The 13,920-nt window shown below is 63.2% G+C and overlaps 1 protein-coding gene across 8 annotated transcripts in view; it reads left to right on the forward strand.

Moving 5' to 3' along the window:
• LMO1 (LIM domain only 1) overlaps positions 1-9,583 on the forward strand; it is a 137,738-nt gene extending 128,155 nt beyond the window's left edge. For 6 of the 8 annotated variants that reach the window (XM_084974022.1, XM_084974024.1, XM_084974025.1 and 3 more), the window contains 3 exon segments: positions 4,466-4,679; positions 7,003-7,128; positions 9,252-9,583. In XM_084974022.1, coding sequence (XP_084830148.1) covers positions 4,466-4,679; positions 7,003-7,128; positions 9,252-9,357 — 446 coding nt within the window. In that variant the 3' untranslated portion in view covers positions 9,358-9,583. 8 annotated transcript variants of the gene reach the window in all.
• Positions 9,584-13,920: the final 4,337 nt, after the last annotated feature.

A 13,920-nucleotide genomic window follows, 5' to 3' on the forward strand; every position in this document is an offset into this window, starting at 1 on the left:
CGCTGGCGCTCGTGCCACTTGAACTACGGTGGCACATTCGAGTTGGGTTGTTCTCTACACATGCCCATCCCTGCGGTAGCATCTGAGAGGACGCCGTGGCTAAGGTCACCCTTTGCCAGGCGCCGCATGGGGTGCCACTAATCAGAGCCAACGTCTCGCTGCCAGGCCCGGTTAGCGCTAAGCCCTTCACGGGCGCTAAGTCCTGGATTCCTCACGGAAACTCTGAGATGAGCGCCACTTTCACAGTGATTTTAAAGCAGAGAGGCTCCGAGGAGGCTCCGGCGTCCTGTAGGCAAAAGTGTCCCACGAGCCCGGACTGAGGGAAGGCCAGGTGATGGGTCAGCCTTTTCGAAAGGCCGCTGTCTGCAAACCCAGAGAAGGCCTGGGAGCGCCTCCAGATTTAAGTTGACTGAACCTGACAGCCGAATACCATGCAGGGTCCAGACTTGCATTTTGCCGTAAAAGAATATTATCGGGGGAACCCTTGAAATCTGAGTGGGGTCTGTAGACGAGGGAACAGCATTAGACCAGTGATCCCTCCCTGGTTTTGATCATGGTGCTGAAACTTGGCAACGTCAAGAGAACAAGAACCCACGTGTCAGAACCGGGAAGGTGTCTGGTGCATCCCCTCCCAGCCCGCTGCGGATGCAGTGCTGGGGCCTTCTGTGCAGGTCCCTGCCTGGTCCCCCAGGCTGCTGAGGCCCCATTTCCCAGATGCGGGTGGGGAAGGGGAAGGGGTTTGCACCAGGCCTCTGGCTACTCGGGACCGTTCCCAGGCTGGAAAGCCGGCTCTGTGCGGTCAAGGTCCGTGCTCCTCCGTGGACTAAGTGTGGCGGCAGGACAAGGCGGGTCCTCCTGGAGCAGCGGTGGAGGGCAGGCTCCGGGGCAGAAGCAAATGAGGTCCATTTGCGGGCTGGAAAGGGCCGTCCCTGGATTCTGCAGGGAGCAGAGCCAGCAGGGCCAGGCAGGATGCGCTCGTGTTGGGAGGGGGGCGGGGGGCCTCAGATGGCAGGTGGAGCGGCCGGTAGGGTGGTGGCACAATGCTTCCAGCGGGGGAGCGGCAGGGTGCCACCTGGAGTGACCCAAGGCCGGGTGGGCTGGGCCTCTTGGGGAAGAGGACTGGCCTCGGAGGAGCCCGCCGGGAGGTGGGGGTCGTGCTGTCCTGACCGGAGGCAACGGCGGGTCCAGGCGCCGGTGGCCTTGGCACTTTGGAGGAGTCTGAGAGCTGGATCCGAGGGCCAGGTGGGCAGGAGTTGCCGAGGACGCGGGCCAGGCCTGGCAGACCCCCCTCGGGGGCGCTGAAGAGCCCGGTGACCTCTGGCAGGCCCTCCCGGTCCCCCGGGCCGTCTGGCTTTTCCCAGATTAAAGAGCGGAGGGCGAGTGTCTGGCAGCCGATGAGTCAGACCTGGAGGCCACCTCCTTTCACCACGAGGCCGCCCAGGGAAGCGGAGGGGGTGGGGCTGGCCCAGCTCCCCTCAAATGTCGCCCCCCTCACACCCACCCCGTGAGACGTAGGGGAACACACGGGCTGAGTGAGTTGGTTTCGCCGGACCCTGTGAGCGCCTCTGAGCGTGAGTGCACGTGCGTGTGCAAGGCCCAGCCGCAGCCATTGTAAAAATCAGTGTTTTCATGGGTGAGTAGTAATTACTGAGTAATGCTTTAAAACCTTTCCTGAAGGAGCGCAAAGCTGTTTTTTTTCTAAAGTCAGGAGTACATTAAAAGGATTACCATGTAGATTTGATTTTTAGATAACACTAAAATGGAGCCCAAATGGACTTCAGCAAAGGGATGCTATCTTCTTAATGGAAAGTGCATGGCCCGAGGCTCAGCTCCCAGAGCCGGGCAGGGGGGAGGTGTCTGCAGGGCTGACTGGCAGGCTGGGTGGGGGCTGGGGAGGCAGGGCAGGGAGGGAGAGCCCAGACCCTCTGGGGAGGGAGGAAGGATGCTGCCACCTTAGAGCCCCTTCCCCTTTCAGGAGTGTCCTCGAGTCCCCTGGGCCGGCCCAGTGACAGCAGACAGTGTGGGGGGTTCCATTGGGAGCCAGGGCTCACCCTCCCCAGACTGGAGCCTCTCCAGGCGGAGAAAGCTCCGGGTCCCCAGTGCTCGGCCAGGCCAGCCTGGCGTTCCTGTCTCAGTGGACAGCAGACCCTGGCGGAAGCCACGTGGCTTCTTAAGAGTTCTCCAGGGCCCAGGGAGCAGAGGCCAGCACCCCAGAGCAGCACGTTCAGGCCTTACAGTGCACCTGCTGTGCGCCAGGCCCAGCCTGGGGGACCTGGGGCAGCATGTGGCTTCACTCCACATGCCTCGCTGGGTCCTCCCGGGGCCCAGTCCCACTGCAGATGGACCTGCCGGCCACCTCGTGGTCCCTGGCCCTGCAGGCTCAGCCTCTCTAGGAGCCAGGCCAGATGGAAGATGTAAGCTGGTGGGCCAGGTGTGTCCCCTGAGTAAGGATGTTCCAGCCAACTCACCCCCTGCAGGTGGCAGTACACGTCTAGGGCTCGGGTGGGGGTGGGGACTCAGGACTGCTGGCAGGGAGCACGCCTGCTGCCAGCGCAGGGGAGCAAGGGGAACGTCAGCCTTGGGGGTCTGGTGGAGGCTTGACCTGGAGTTTATAGGTGTAGCTACGCTGGCCAGTGCTGCTGCTCCCTCCACGGGCCCCGGGGACGGGGGTTGTCCCCTGGGAGCCCCCTGACCTCCCCACGTCCACCTCTTGGAACCCCTCCCCCACCTGCTCGCTGGAGGCCAGAGCTCTGTGACCGGGCTGGCCCCTGTCAGCAGAGACCTGGGCAGGCCTGAGGGACACTGTCTTCCTGGGAGCCCATGGCTCCTGCAGACCAATTAACCTTTAGAGCTGCATTAAGGAAATTAGGCAGCCAGCCTCCTAGTGAACAGATGGGCCGTATGGGGACCGGCGGGGCCGGGGGAGACAGCCCATCACGCCTGCCCTGCCTCCTCCCGCCCTCACCTGGCCACCCCCTGGGCCCTGGAGGCCACCCCTTTTCAGAGAGTCTGAGGAGGCGGGGAGGCTGGGAGAAGGACCGGAGGCCGGCTTGATCGGGGCTGACGTCTGGCCTCCGTTTCCCCGTCTGCAGAATAGGGTGTTTGCCTGTAAGCACACGGCCGGCCCCTGCGACCTGACCTGTGTGGACTCTGAGGCTGAGGACCTCGGGAGCGGGAGGCAGGGTCCCCGCCTGGCAGAGGGCACGGAAAGCAAGCAGCTCGGGCGCTGGCGGAGGCCCCGGGGGAGGGAGGCCGGGGATGGGGGCCGAACCCAGAGCCCAGGGGACACGGTGGGCACAGGAGGAGGGCGGCCTCCAGCGGCTGGAAAACCGAGGACGCAGGCAGGAGCGTGCTGTTCCCTCCAGGGTGACCCCCAGTGTGCTTGGGCCTGCGTCAGGGAACGAGCACCCCAACCAACCCCACTGCCTTTAGAGGGGCTCTGAGACCCCTCTCACAGGCGGCTGCCGTCCAGCCAGGCTCGAGACTGCCCCCGCCCCCCCGTGCTTCCCCCCAAGCCTTGTCTTCACATGAGGACACACACAGGGACGTCCAGGCCCCCGGGACATCTGCTCCTACCTCCTTCTCGGCGGCTCCTCCCCGTGGCCCTGGGAGGGGGACCAGGGGCCTGTGCCTCTGCACACACCTGTGCCCGTGCCTGCAGGCTGTTCCCGTGGGCACGGGGCGCTTGCCTGTGGGAGTTCTGCCCCTCCCTCCAGGCAAGGCCACACTGAGATACCTGCCCTTGTACCTTGCGACCTTCTTGTCTGTTGGGAAGCTCACCTGGGCCTGAGGTTCTTATCCTGGCAGGACAAGCAAGGGTGCAGAGGCAGGCGGGAACCCTCCCTCCCTCAGGCCAGGGCAGGTAGGGAGCAGGAGCAACCGGGCTTCTGCACCTCCCAGCCCCAGCCCCAGCCCCAGCCCACCCGGGGGTTTATCGGGGCAGGGGGGGGCATCTCCCTTTCTTCCTGACACCTGCACGGCTCTGTGTGAACAGACCAAGAGGCTGTAGCCTCATGTGTTGGGTTAATCTAGTCAAGTACACAGCAGTGGGAGCACGTCTCCAGGTGGCAGAAAGATCTGGAAGGCCTAATGGACCATCAGCCCCCTGATGAGGTTCTGTTTTAGGGCTGCAGAAAAGAGCCCGTGGGCTGGTGGCTGCGTGGGGAGGCCCGGGCCTGCTGGGGATCACAGGGCCCAGGGCACAGTGGCTGGATGGAGAGCCGGACGTGGGGGGCCAGGCCTTGGGGCTCGCTGCTTGCCTGCAGCAGAGCAGACGCGGGCTCCAGCCCTGCGGAGGGCCCCTCACCGGGTGGGGAGGAGGCCGGACCGGGGCCAGGGAACGTGATTGCTGGGGAGACAGGGCGGCTCCTGGGAGCCCCTGCCCTGGAGGCGGCCGCAGAATGGGCCCCGAGGGGGGAGCCCCAGGGCCCACCGTGCCCATCTGTCTGTCGCCTGTCCCCCGCAGGCGTGCCGATGCTCTCGGTCCAGCCCAAAGGGAAGCAGAAGGGCTGCGCGGGCTGCAACCGCAAGATCAAAGACCGCTACCTGCTGAAGGCGCTGGACAAGTACTGGCACGAGGACTGCCTCAAGTGCGCCTGCTGCGACTGCCGCCTGGGCGAGGTGGGCTCCACCCTGTACACCAAGGCCAACCTCATCCTGTGCCGGCGCGACTACCTGAGGTGGGCCCCCCCCCCGCCCCTCCCCTCCGTGCCGCCCCCTGCCCAGGGCGGTGCGGCTCCGCCCACTCCAGCCCGGGCCCCGCCCCTCGGGCCCAGTGCCCGCCCCACCCCAGACGGGCCTCGGTGCCCATGGGCACCGGAGAAGCTTCCCAGGGCAGGAGTCTGCCGCTTCCCAGAATCCAGGAAGGGGCCCCCTCGGAGGGGCCTCCAGGAGCAGGGGGGTGGGAAGCCCTGACTTCCCGGACCCCTCTGGCCTGAAGATGCCCCGACTCCTCCACCGCCCTGGCCGGGAGCCCGGCGGGGAGCCAGACCCGAGCAGAAGAGCCTCTGACCTTGGGGCTTAGAGACCACACTGGGGACCAGTTCTGAGCTTGGCTTCTTAGTGCCCCCGCCTCAGTCTACCCCTTGGTGACTGGTGAAAAGGCCAGCACTTGAACCCTACCTCGGTTCCTCAGAGCTCCAGCTGCCCCTGCCCCGCAGCCTGGACCCTTTCCCGGGCCGCCTCACCCATGACCCCCTCGGGCCGAGCATGACATCAGCAAGGCTGGAAGGAGGCCACAAAGCAGGGGCCTTGGCTGAGACCCAGCATCTGCATTTGGCTCCCTGCGGGCTGCTGGGTGGGGCGGGGCCTGGTGGGGGCGGAGGCCCCCTGCCTTAATAAGGAGGTGGGCCCAGGGATTCAGGGGCTCCCTTGGCCCAGGACTGGGGGCGGGGGAGTTAGCAACACAGGCTCCCCTCTTTCCCCAGGATTTACCTGCCCGCTCCTTCTCTTTTAAAACTTCTGCCTTTTGCAGGAGTTTGTTTTATTATTTTAAATGGTGCTGAAAACCAGGAGGAGTGATTCAGGGCTCCTGGCGGCGCTGGAGGAGAGATGCCGAGGTCAGGGGAGAGGTCACCCACCTGCTTCTGGGGACTTGCCCTCGGCAGCCTGGGAGGGGCCTCCAAGTCCAAGGTTTAGGACCTCACCGGGAGGCTGAACCTGCCAGGTTGAGGGGAGGATGGCAGGCCGTCTGACGAGTCCACAGGACCTGGAGAGGGAGGACTGCCATGCAGGCTGGGCCCGTCCATAGAGCTCAAGCACCCACAAGCCTCCCGGGCCCTGCCAGCTCCTGGAGCCTGAAATATTTTCCTGGGCTCTGGCAGAGGCCAAGGAATGCCCTTGGGGCCAGGTAGGGCAGTGGGCCGGGGTGGGGCTGGGGCTTCCTGGAGCTGCTCAGCCCAGAGAATGGCCGTCCAGAGCCTGCCCCTCTGCAGCCACTGGACTGGTGGTAAGAAAGGCCTTTCTTGGCAGGCAGATGCTGTGGCCCGGCCTTTGTCTGCCTTAATCTGAGCCACCAGGCAGCTCAGGCTGATGAATAATGGAGCCGAGCTCATCTGCAGGTGCCTGCGTTTGAGCTCCGGACAAATCAGGGATTAGGGGGCCTCGCGCCTGCCTCTCAAGGCCCTCGCCTCACTTGGGGCTTCCTCTGCCACCGTACAGAAAGGGAGCAGACCGCTGGCGCATCCAGCCAAGGGCGGGCCTGTGTGGGGAGGGAGGAGCCCTCTGTCCTTGGAACTTTGCAGTTGGCAACTACGAGGAGGTGCCAGTCGTCCTTGGAAGGTCCTTTTGGCATCTGTTCTGTTTTAGAAGCATCTTTGAACGGGATCGTCTAGTCCAACAGTCCCACTTTAAAGAAGGATAAACTGAGGTCCAAGAAAAGGGAAAAGGGAGAGACGTCACAGCCTGAGTTCCTGAAATAGTACCAGAAAAAGGCCTCTGGTACCAGAAAAAGGACCAATGACTTGGTCTGTGAGAAGCCCCTAGAGCAGTGCCTGGCACGTAGCAGGCAGCGTCTGGGCATTTGCAGAAGGGCCGTGACTGAGTGTTTAGTTTTCACAAGCCTGCGAAGGATGTATTTAGGTCCCCATTTTATAGTTGAAGTGAGTGAGGCTCAGAGAGACCCAGTGACTTGCCTGAGGACACACAGCCCACAATAGGCAGACTGCCTTTAAATTCAGGCTTGTGTGAATCTGGAGTCCTTAGCCTGGGCTCTTTGGGGAGCCGCCGAGGGAGCTTGCTTGAGGGACCCTAGTGGGAGCCTGAGGACAGGAGGGCGAGTCAACTCAAGGCCCGCCCAGGCCTCCTCCTTGCGAGGATGTGCTGATCTGAAGCCGGACCTCTTAGCGGGATTAGACCCTTCCGTCTGTCTTCCTCCCCTCTCGCCCAGGCCCACCTACTGAACCGCAGGGGTTGGGGGCAGGTGGGGCCCCGGCTGGAGGCAACTCCCCTGCCCTCCCGCCAGCCCCCGCAGGCCCCTGAGCTCTCCGCGCCCTCCCTCTGCAGGCTCTTTGGCACCACGGGAAACTGTGCCGCCTGCAGCAAGTTGATCCCAGCCTTCGAGATGGTGATGAGGGCCCGGGACAACGTCTACCACCTCGACTGCTTCGCCTGCCAGCTCTGCAACCAGAGGTGGGTGGTGGGCTGCCACAGGCCCGATGCACTCAGCAGACCCCGCTGCCAGCTGCTGCCAGGTCTCTTGTGCTGCGGAGGCAGGCATGCAAACATGGGTTCTCTGTGTGCGTGTTGCCGGGAGCATGTATGTGCATGTGTGCATTTTATGTACACGTGGGCCTGGTAGCCAGGTATGTGCACTCCAGTACCGTGTGTGCCCATGAGTAGAGCACAGCTCCACACAGACGTAACAGACAGGGCCGTGCATGAGCCATGCGCATTGTGTCGTGGCCATGCGTGCATTTTTACACGTCACGTGCAAGGGGTCTGTGTGTGCTGTCTGCAGGATGGGTGAGTTTGCCTGTGCACGCGTGTTTCTGAATGTACGTGTACAAGAGCCCTGCGTGTGCTACCTATGGATACACGTAGGTGTGTTCTCGTGAGAAGGGGCTCCCGGACCTGGAGGGTGAAATAGCCTTTAGAATTTCGCTCCTGTGATTCTTGTTCCAGCCCAGCCCCCTCTCTGGTGTGTTGGCCCCAGCTTACTGTGCCCCCAGCCCTGTGGGAGGCCCCGGGGATCTGAGGAGCCAGAGCCCTTTAGCCCTGGCTGGGGCTGAGCCCCAGAAGGCAGGCCCTTTTGTCAGGAGCCCCCAGGTCAGGAAGGAGCTCATGCAAGCGTTGCCAGAGGGTGAGGTCCAGAGGGACCTACCTAAGCTGGTTTGGAGGAAGCTCTGCCCCGACCACCGCCAGGAGGGCTCGGTGAAGTTGCAGCGCCACCTGGTGGTTGAAAGAGGATCGGCTGGGCCTGGGCCTGTCACCCTGGGGTCCCACGAAAAGCCTTAGCTACCCTGGGGACATCTTTGGGGTAAGGGCTGAACGCTCCAGGACTTGAAGAGGACCGGGAAGGGCAGGGGGCAGGATAGGGCTTTCTTTGGGCAGAACAGAAGCGGGGGTCAGGGTCACCTCCTCCTGAAAGGTAGTTGGGAAAACCTCAGATTCTGTTCAGAGAAGAGTGCCCTTAACTGAGCCACTTCCTTACCTTGGAGAGGGGAACAGAGGATTGGAAAAGTCAGCCAGTTTATTCCCCTCCTCCACCTCCTCCTCTCCCTCCTCCTCTCCCTCCTCCACCTCCTCCACTCCTCCTCCTCCCTCTCCCTCCTCCACCTCCTCCACTCCCCCTCCTCCCTCTCCCTCCTCCACCTCCTCCACTCCCCCTCCTCCGTCTCCTCTTCCCCCTCCTCCACCTCCGCTCCTCCGTCTCCCTCCTCCACCTCCTCCATCTCCCTCCTCCACCTCCTCCTCTCCCTCCTCCACCTCCTCCTCTCCCTCCTCCACCTCCTCCACTCCCCCTCCTCCACTCCCCCTCCTCCATCTCCCTCCTCCACCTCCTCCACTCCCCCTCCTCCACTCCCTCCTGTCTCCTTCTCCCCCTCCTCCCTCTCCTCCTCTCCCTCCTCCCTCTCCTCCTCTCCCTCCTCTGTCTCCTCCTCCCCCTTGTCCATCTCCTCCTCTCCCTCCTCCACCTCCTCCTCTCCCTCCTCCGTCTCTTCCTCTCCCTCCTCCCTCTCCTCCTCTCCCTCCTCCACCTCCTCCACTCCCCCTCCTCCACCTCCTCCTCTCCCTCCTCTGTCTCCTCCTCCTCCGTCTCCTCCTCTCCCTCCTCCGTCTCCTCCTCCCCCTCCTCCGTCTCCTCCTCCCCCTCCTCCTCCACCTCCTCCACTCCCCCTCCTCCATCTCCCTCCTCCCCCTCCTCCTCTCCCTCCTTCGCCTCCTCCTCCCCCTCGTCCGTCTCCTCCTCTCCCCTGCACACTCCTCTCTGGGGCTTTCCCTCTGTCCCCTCTCCATTTCTCCTCTCCAGCACTGAGGGACATTGCTTCTGCCCACCCCTGCCCCCACCTCCCCGGGAGCCCCAACAGGAGGAGACGTGGCCCAGGCTTAGGTGTCTGGCCTGCAGCCCAGGCTGGGGGTGGGCCGAGCCAGCGGGACTGACCAGGTTGGCGTGGGACTTTCGGGAAAGCTCAGGAGCAAACTCCCCGGGACCACGCGTCCCCCTTGTCCCCCTCCTGGGCTGGGCGGGGTCCTGGCTGGACGCCCGTCCTCCGGGCCCTCCACGGCCGCTCTCTCCCGCTTGGCTCTTGCAGGTTCTGTGTGGGAGACAAGTTCTTCCTGAAGAACAACATGATCTTGTGTCAGCTGGACTACGAGGAGGGGCAGCTCACCGGCGCCTTCGAGCCGCAGGCTCAGTAACGCCCGCCCCTGCCCGCCCGGCCGGCCCCTCTCCTACGATTGCAGCTCCTCCGCCCTTGATGGGAGGGACAGCCCTTCCTCACCGCCGCCCGTCTGTGTGTGACCCTCCCGGGGCCAGGCTGGGCCTGTACAGTCTGTCTTCTGTATATAAATGGGAACATTTATTTTATGACAAATGTAATGCGATTTTATTACTGGCGTGGATTAAACTTATGAATGTTCCGGGGAGGTGGCTCCGCATTGATCACGTGACTGACGTGGACCTGGGGCCCCTCCCCTTGGTGCTTGGCAGGGCGGGGGCCCTGGAGGCGGGCATGGGGCTGCAGCGTGCGCTGTTGCCAGGGCAGGGAGCTCCAGTGGGCTCTAGGGGGAGAAGCTGGAGGGAGGGAGCACCCCCACCGCAGGTGGGACCTGGGCTGCCCCCCGCCCCCAACAGAGCACGTACCCTGGGCCCCCAGGAGGCAAGAGGAGAACCGCCCCTCCCTGGGCGCCTGCGTCACATCCCCTCACTGAGAGCCCTGACTGCCTGGCAGCCACCTGGCCCTGGTCTGTTTCCATGATCGGGCCCCAGATCCTGGGCTCCCTGTCGTGGCAGCACCATCCTTCACTTTCTGAGGGGCGGGCAGGGTTTGCTGTCCCCTCCCTGCGGCCTGGGCCCGAGGCAGGGCCTGGCTTTCTTCTCCTGGGTGAGTGGGAACAGCCTTGAATCCTGGGACACGGCCCGCTCGGGCTGGAGGCTCTCGTGCACTCAGTCGGCAAACCCGAATCCACCGCGTCTCAGCCCCGTGCTGCCAGCATCAGACTGGAGGATGATTCATGGATGGGACACCATCTGCGCCCTTGAGGAGGCGGGGAAGCCAGGAAAACAAACAGCGCTTCACGGGGAGACGTGGGACCGGCCGGTTCCCGCCAGCAGACATGGGGCTGTGACGATTTCAGAGGGTCAGACGGACAAGTTGGCGGACCCACAGACAGACCACGTGCTGGCAAGCATGGAAGACGGACACGCAGGTAGACAGTGTGCAGGCAGAGACCGGTGGACACAGACAGACAGGCACCGGCAGGCGCTCAGGCCAGAAGACAGCCTGCCAGACACGCAGTGTGTTTTCCAGGCTCTCCCAGGGCAGCGAGGACGCCGTCTTGGTCGTGGCTGCAGCCACAGGGTCATGCACAGAGGCTGGACCCGGCAGGTGTCACTGAACAGAGGGGAAAAGAGAGGCTCCTGGGCCCAAAGCCAGAACAGGGAGGCTCCCGCAGCCTCCTTCCCCAAGGACGGTTTTCATCCTGGCCGCAGACCAGAGCCCCGGGGGAGTCTGCGCACAGCTTCAGGCTCCGTGCGGTCCCGGGCAGGGAACCGGCTGCCTGGGTGGAGCGGGGCTGCCCTGCGGCCTCAGGTCACCTGCCCCCAGGCCTGCCCTTCCCCCTGAGCGCAGCGGGGGGGATGGCTGCTCTTTTAGGGCCCCTGGAGGAGGCCACGTAGCCGAGGTGTGGTTTGGGGGCCAGTGGCTCCATCTATGGGAAGTGATGGATCCTGGGGGCCAAGGATCGTGGGGTGGGGTTCTCCCCTCTGGGGCGTCCGCCTTCCGTGAAGGAGCTGCCCCTGCGCCTGTGGAGAGGAGCGGCTGCGTGGGCATCGCTGAGTGACACCGGCGAGACCGTCCGTTGGGCCCGTGTGAGGCTGAGAAGGGTTCGAGCGTGTGCACTTGAGGCTGGAGTCCGTGACGCGCTCTCCCGGCTCAGCGTGACCAGGTCAGTGATGTTCCTGGACGGCAGCAGAGCCCCCGGTGCCAGACCCTCCCTGGGCCTCAGGTCTAGGGGGGCTGCGCCCACCCCAAGCGGCCCACTCCTAACTTTGGAGTTTGCTGCCGATCAAGCTGTAACACAAGTTAATTGCATGGTTATCGAGAGACAACGGAGCCACTCGAATGCCGTTTCTGGGCAATTACAATTGTTTCCAACAGAGTCACCATATTGCAGCCACGAAATAACGTGTCATTTTGCAAGTAATTATGTAATTAACTTGTCTCACGCTCTGGGTTGCACAACAATTAATTCACCCACAATGAGATCGACTCGGAGTCAGGCAGCCAGGCTTTGAAAGCCCCCCAGCGCGGGGCTGGGCTTCCAAGATGACCCCAGCCCCACTCTGCGCCCCCCCTACCAGACCTTGCCGAGGTGCCTCCTCAGCCTAACACACGGCATGGAACATTCCAGATCCAGCACCCATGGCTGTCTCCCCGAACTCATCCAGAAAATGGGATGGTCTGTTTCCTGGGACAGCCGCAAGGCTGAGGTCCACACTGTGAAGTGCTGTGCTTACGTGCGCTGGGGTCGCTGTCCTGGGCATCACGAGGTCTGAGTGCCCGACTCTTGGGCCAGGAAGACCCACAGAGGCCGGCTGCCCCACGAAGCGGCCACGCAGGCCGTGCCTCGGCAGGTGTGGGCAGGTACAGTGGAGGGGAGAGAGCCAGCCACGAGGCCGTTCTCTCTGGAGCAGGGCAACCGAGCTGGAATGGCTCCTCGGGGCCGGGGGTTCTGCCCCTGGAGGGGCCTTGCAACCTCAGGGGGAGACCCGGGTAAAAGCTGGCCTCCCCTGCTTCCCCGCCACCATGTGGGAGGAAGGTGATGAAGCGTGGAGCGTATGCGTGGTCCTGGCTGGGCTCTCCCGGAAGCTGCAGCTCACCCTGGAGGCCTGGAGTTGGGGGGAGCCGGGGAGACTGAACATGCACCCTCAGAGGCTGCTGCAGCTCATGCCTGCCTGGGGCTTGTGGGTGGTGGGCGTGTGGAAGGCCTTGCACAGTCGCTGTGGGGATCCCCTCTGTCACTAAGGCGCCTGTGGGACCCCGCCCTCCTGCTCCCCTTGGCTGCCTGGCGTCAGAGATAGTCTAACAAGGGGCCCGGGGTCCGTGGAGGCCGGCACCTGCTTCGGCCCCCACCTCTGGGTCTAAAGCTGGACCAGAGCGTCTGTGTTGGGGAATGAGTTTGATCTTAGCCTTGACGCTGCGGCAGGGCCCGTCGTGAAATCTCACCTGAGCCCTCTCCTCTCCCGGGCCTGGTCCTAGAAATGTGCCCTCTGTCATACACAGAGCCACAGGTGGAATGCACGTGACACTCCTGCCTGGGAAACCTCTAAGCAGACCCAACCGCCCTCTCCCTCCCAGCTGTCAGAGAACGTCAAGAGCAGACCAAATCTGGCACCGAGTGACCCCGGCAGCCGGGAGCTGCCCCGCGAAAGGGAGGCTAAGGGAAGATGCTTGTGGCTGGGCCGGGCTTCATCTCGGTGAACGTTCCGGTGAGATGATTCTGTCTGCAAGTGGCTATTAAGCTAGAGATTACCTCCAAACTATAACTGACTAAAAATGAACGAATAAAGATGAGCTGATATGAAGGTGAGTTGGCCGAGAAAAATACTGGACCAAGAGTGGTTTGTCATGAAGAGTTCCCATTGTGGCTCAACGGGTTATGAACCTGGCTAATATCCATGAGGATGCGGGTTCGATCCCTGGCCTCGCTCAGGGGGTTGAGGATCTGGGGTTCCCGTGAGCTGTGGTGTAGGTCGCAGGCACAGCTGGGATCCTGCATTGCTGTGGCAGTGGTGTAGGCTGGCAGCAGCAGCTCTGATTTGACCCCCAGCCTGGGAACCTCCATAGGCCACAGGGGCAGCCCTAAAAAGACAAAAAAAAAAAAAAAAAAAAAAAAAAAAAGAATGGTTTATCATGAGAAAATGTCTGGATGTACCCACACACCCCCTCAACTCCAGAACAGAGCGCTAGCTGACTCCTCACTCTGCTCTGGCCCCTGGGCGGCCTCTCATGCTGTTTACCCCAGCAAGCGTGGGAGCCTCCTGCCCCCAGACGCGAGGTTGAGGGGTGTCCAGACTCTTCAGACTCTCGGTACCTCCAGCAGAGATTGTTCTCGAGCTCCCTCCTGCTGTCACCCAGCAGCAGAGGGGTCTGCCCCCCGCCCAGCGGTGCCTCTCTGCTCCCGGCCCCGGCTCCCCAGCGCCCGCGCTCTCCCCTCCGGGCTGGCTCCAGCGCGCGCATAAACAGTTTGACGTCAAACTTTTCTCCACCCTGTGGTCTCTCCCTGTTGCCCCCTGCACCCCCTTCTTAGAGCAGGGGCCCCTCCACCCTGGGCTCCCGTTACAGACTCGTTCTTCCTGGGTTCATCCATGAGCTGAGTGGGGAGCCCCGGTGGGGCTGGAGTTTCCCATGGTTCCAGTGGGTCCCTTAAGTCTGAGGTGCTGAGGGACAGAGGCAGTTTCCAGGCCACACCTCTTGTTCTGCCGGCCTCCTGCTGCTCTTGGGACTATGGGGCTCTCCCCGCAGGGGGTCCGAGGGCTCCCCTTCTCCAGCCTCCTTCCCCACCTGCCAGCAGAGGTCAGAGATCAGACACAACGCCTGAGACAGAGGAACGGAGGCAGAGCCGGGGAAGAGGCAGGAGGAGAAGGGGAAGCAGGGAGAAGGCGGAGGGAGACGAGCCAGAGCGCTCGAGAGAGGAGAGAGAGTGTGCCAGGCCCCAGGAAGACGCTCCTGTCTGCAGTGAAGGTGCAGGGTGAGGGCA

The sequence above is a fragment of the Sus scrofa genome, chromosome 9, assembly GCF_054392235.1.
Source record: "Sus scrofa isolate SSC_HxYL_T2T_F1_AM1 chromosome 9, Sscrofa_HxYL_maternal_Yorkshire_Landrace_v2.0, whole genome shotgun sequence".
Taxonomy (NCBI): Eukaryota; Metazoa; Chordata; class Mammalia; order Artiodactyla; family Suidae; genus Sus; species Sus scrofa.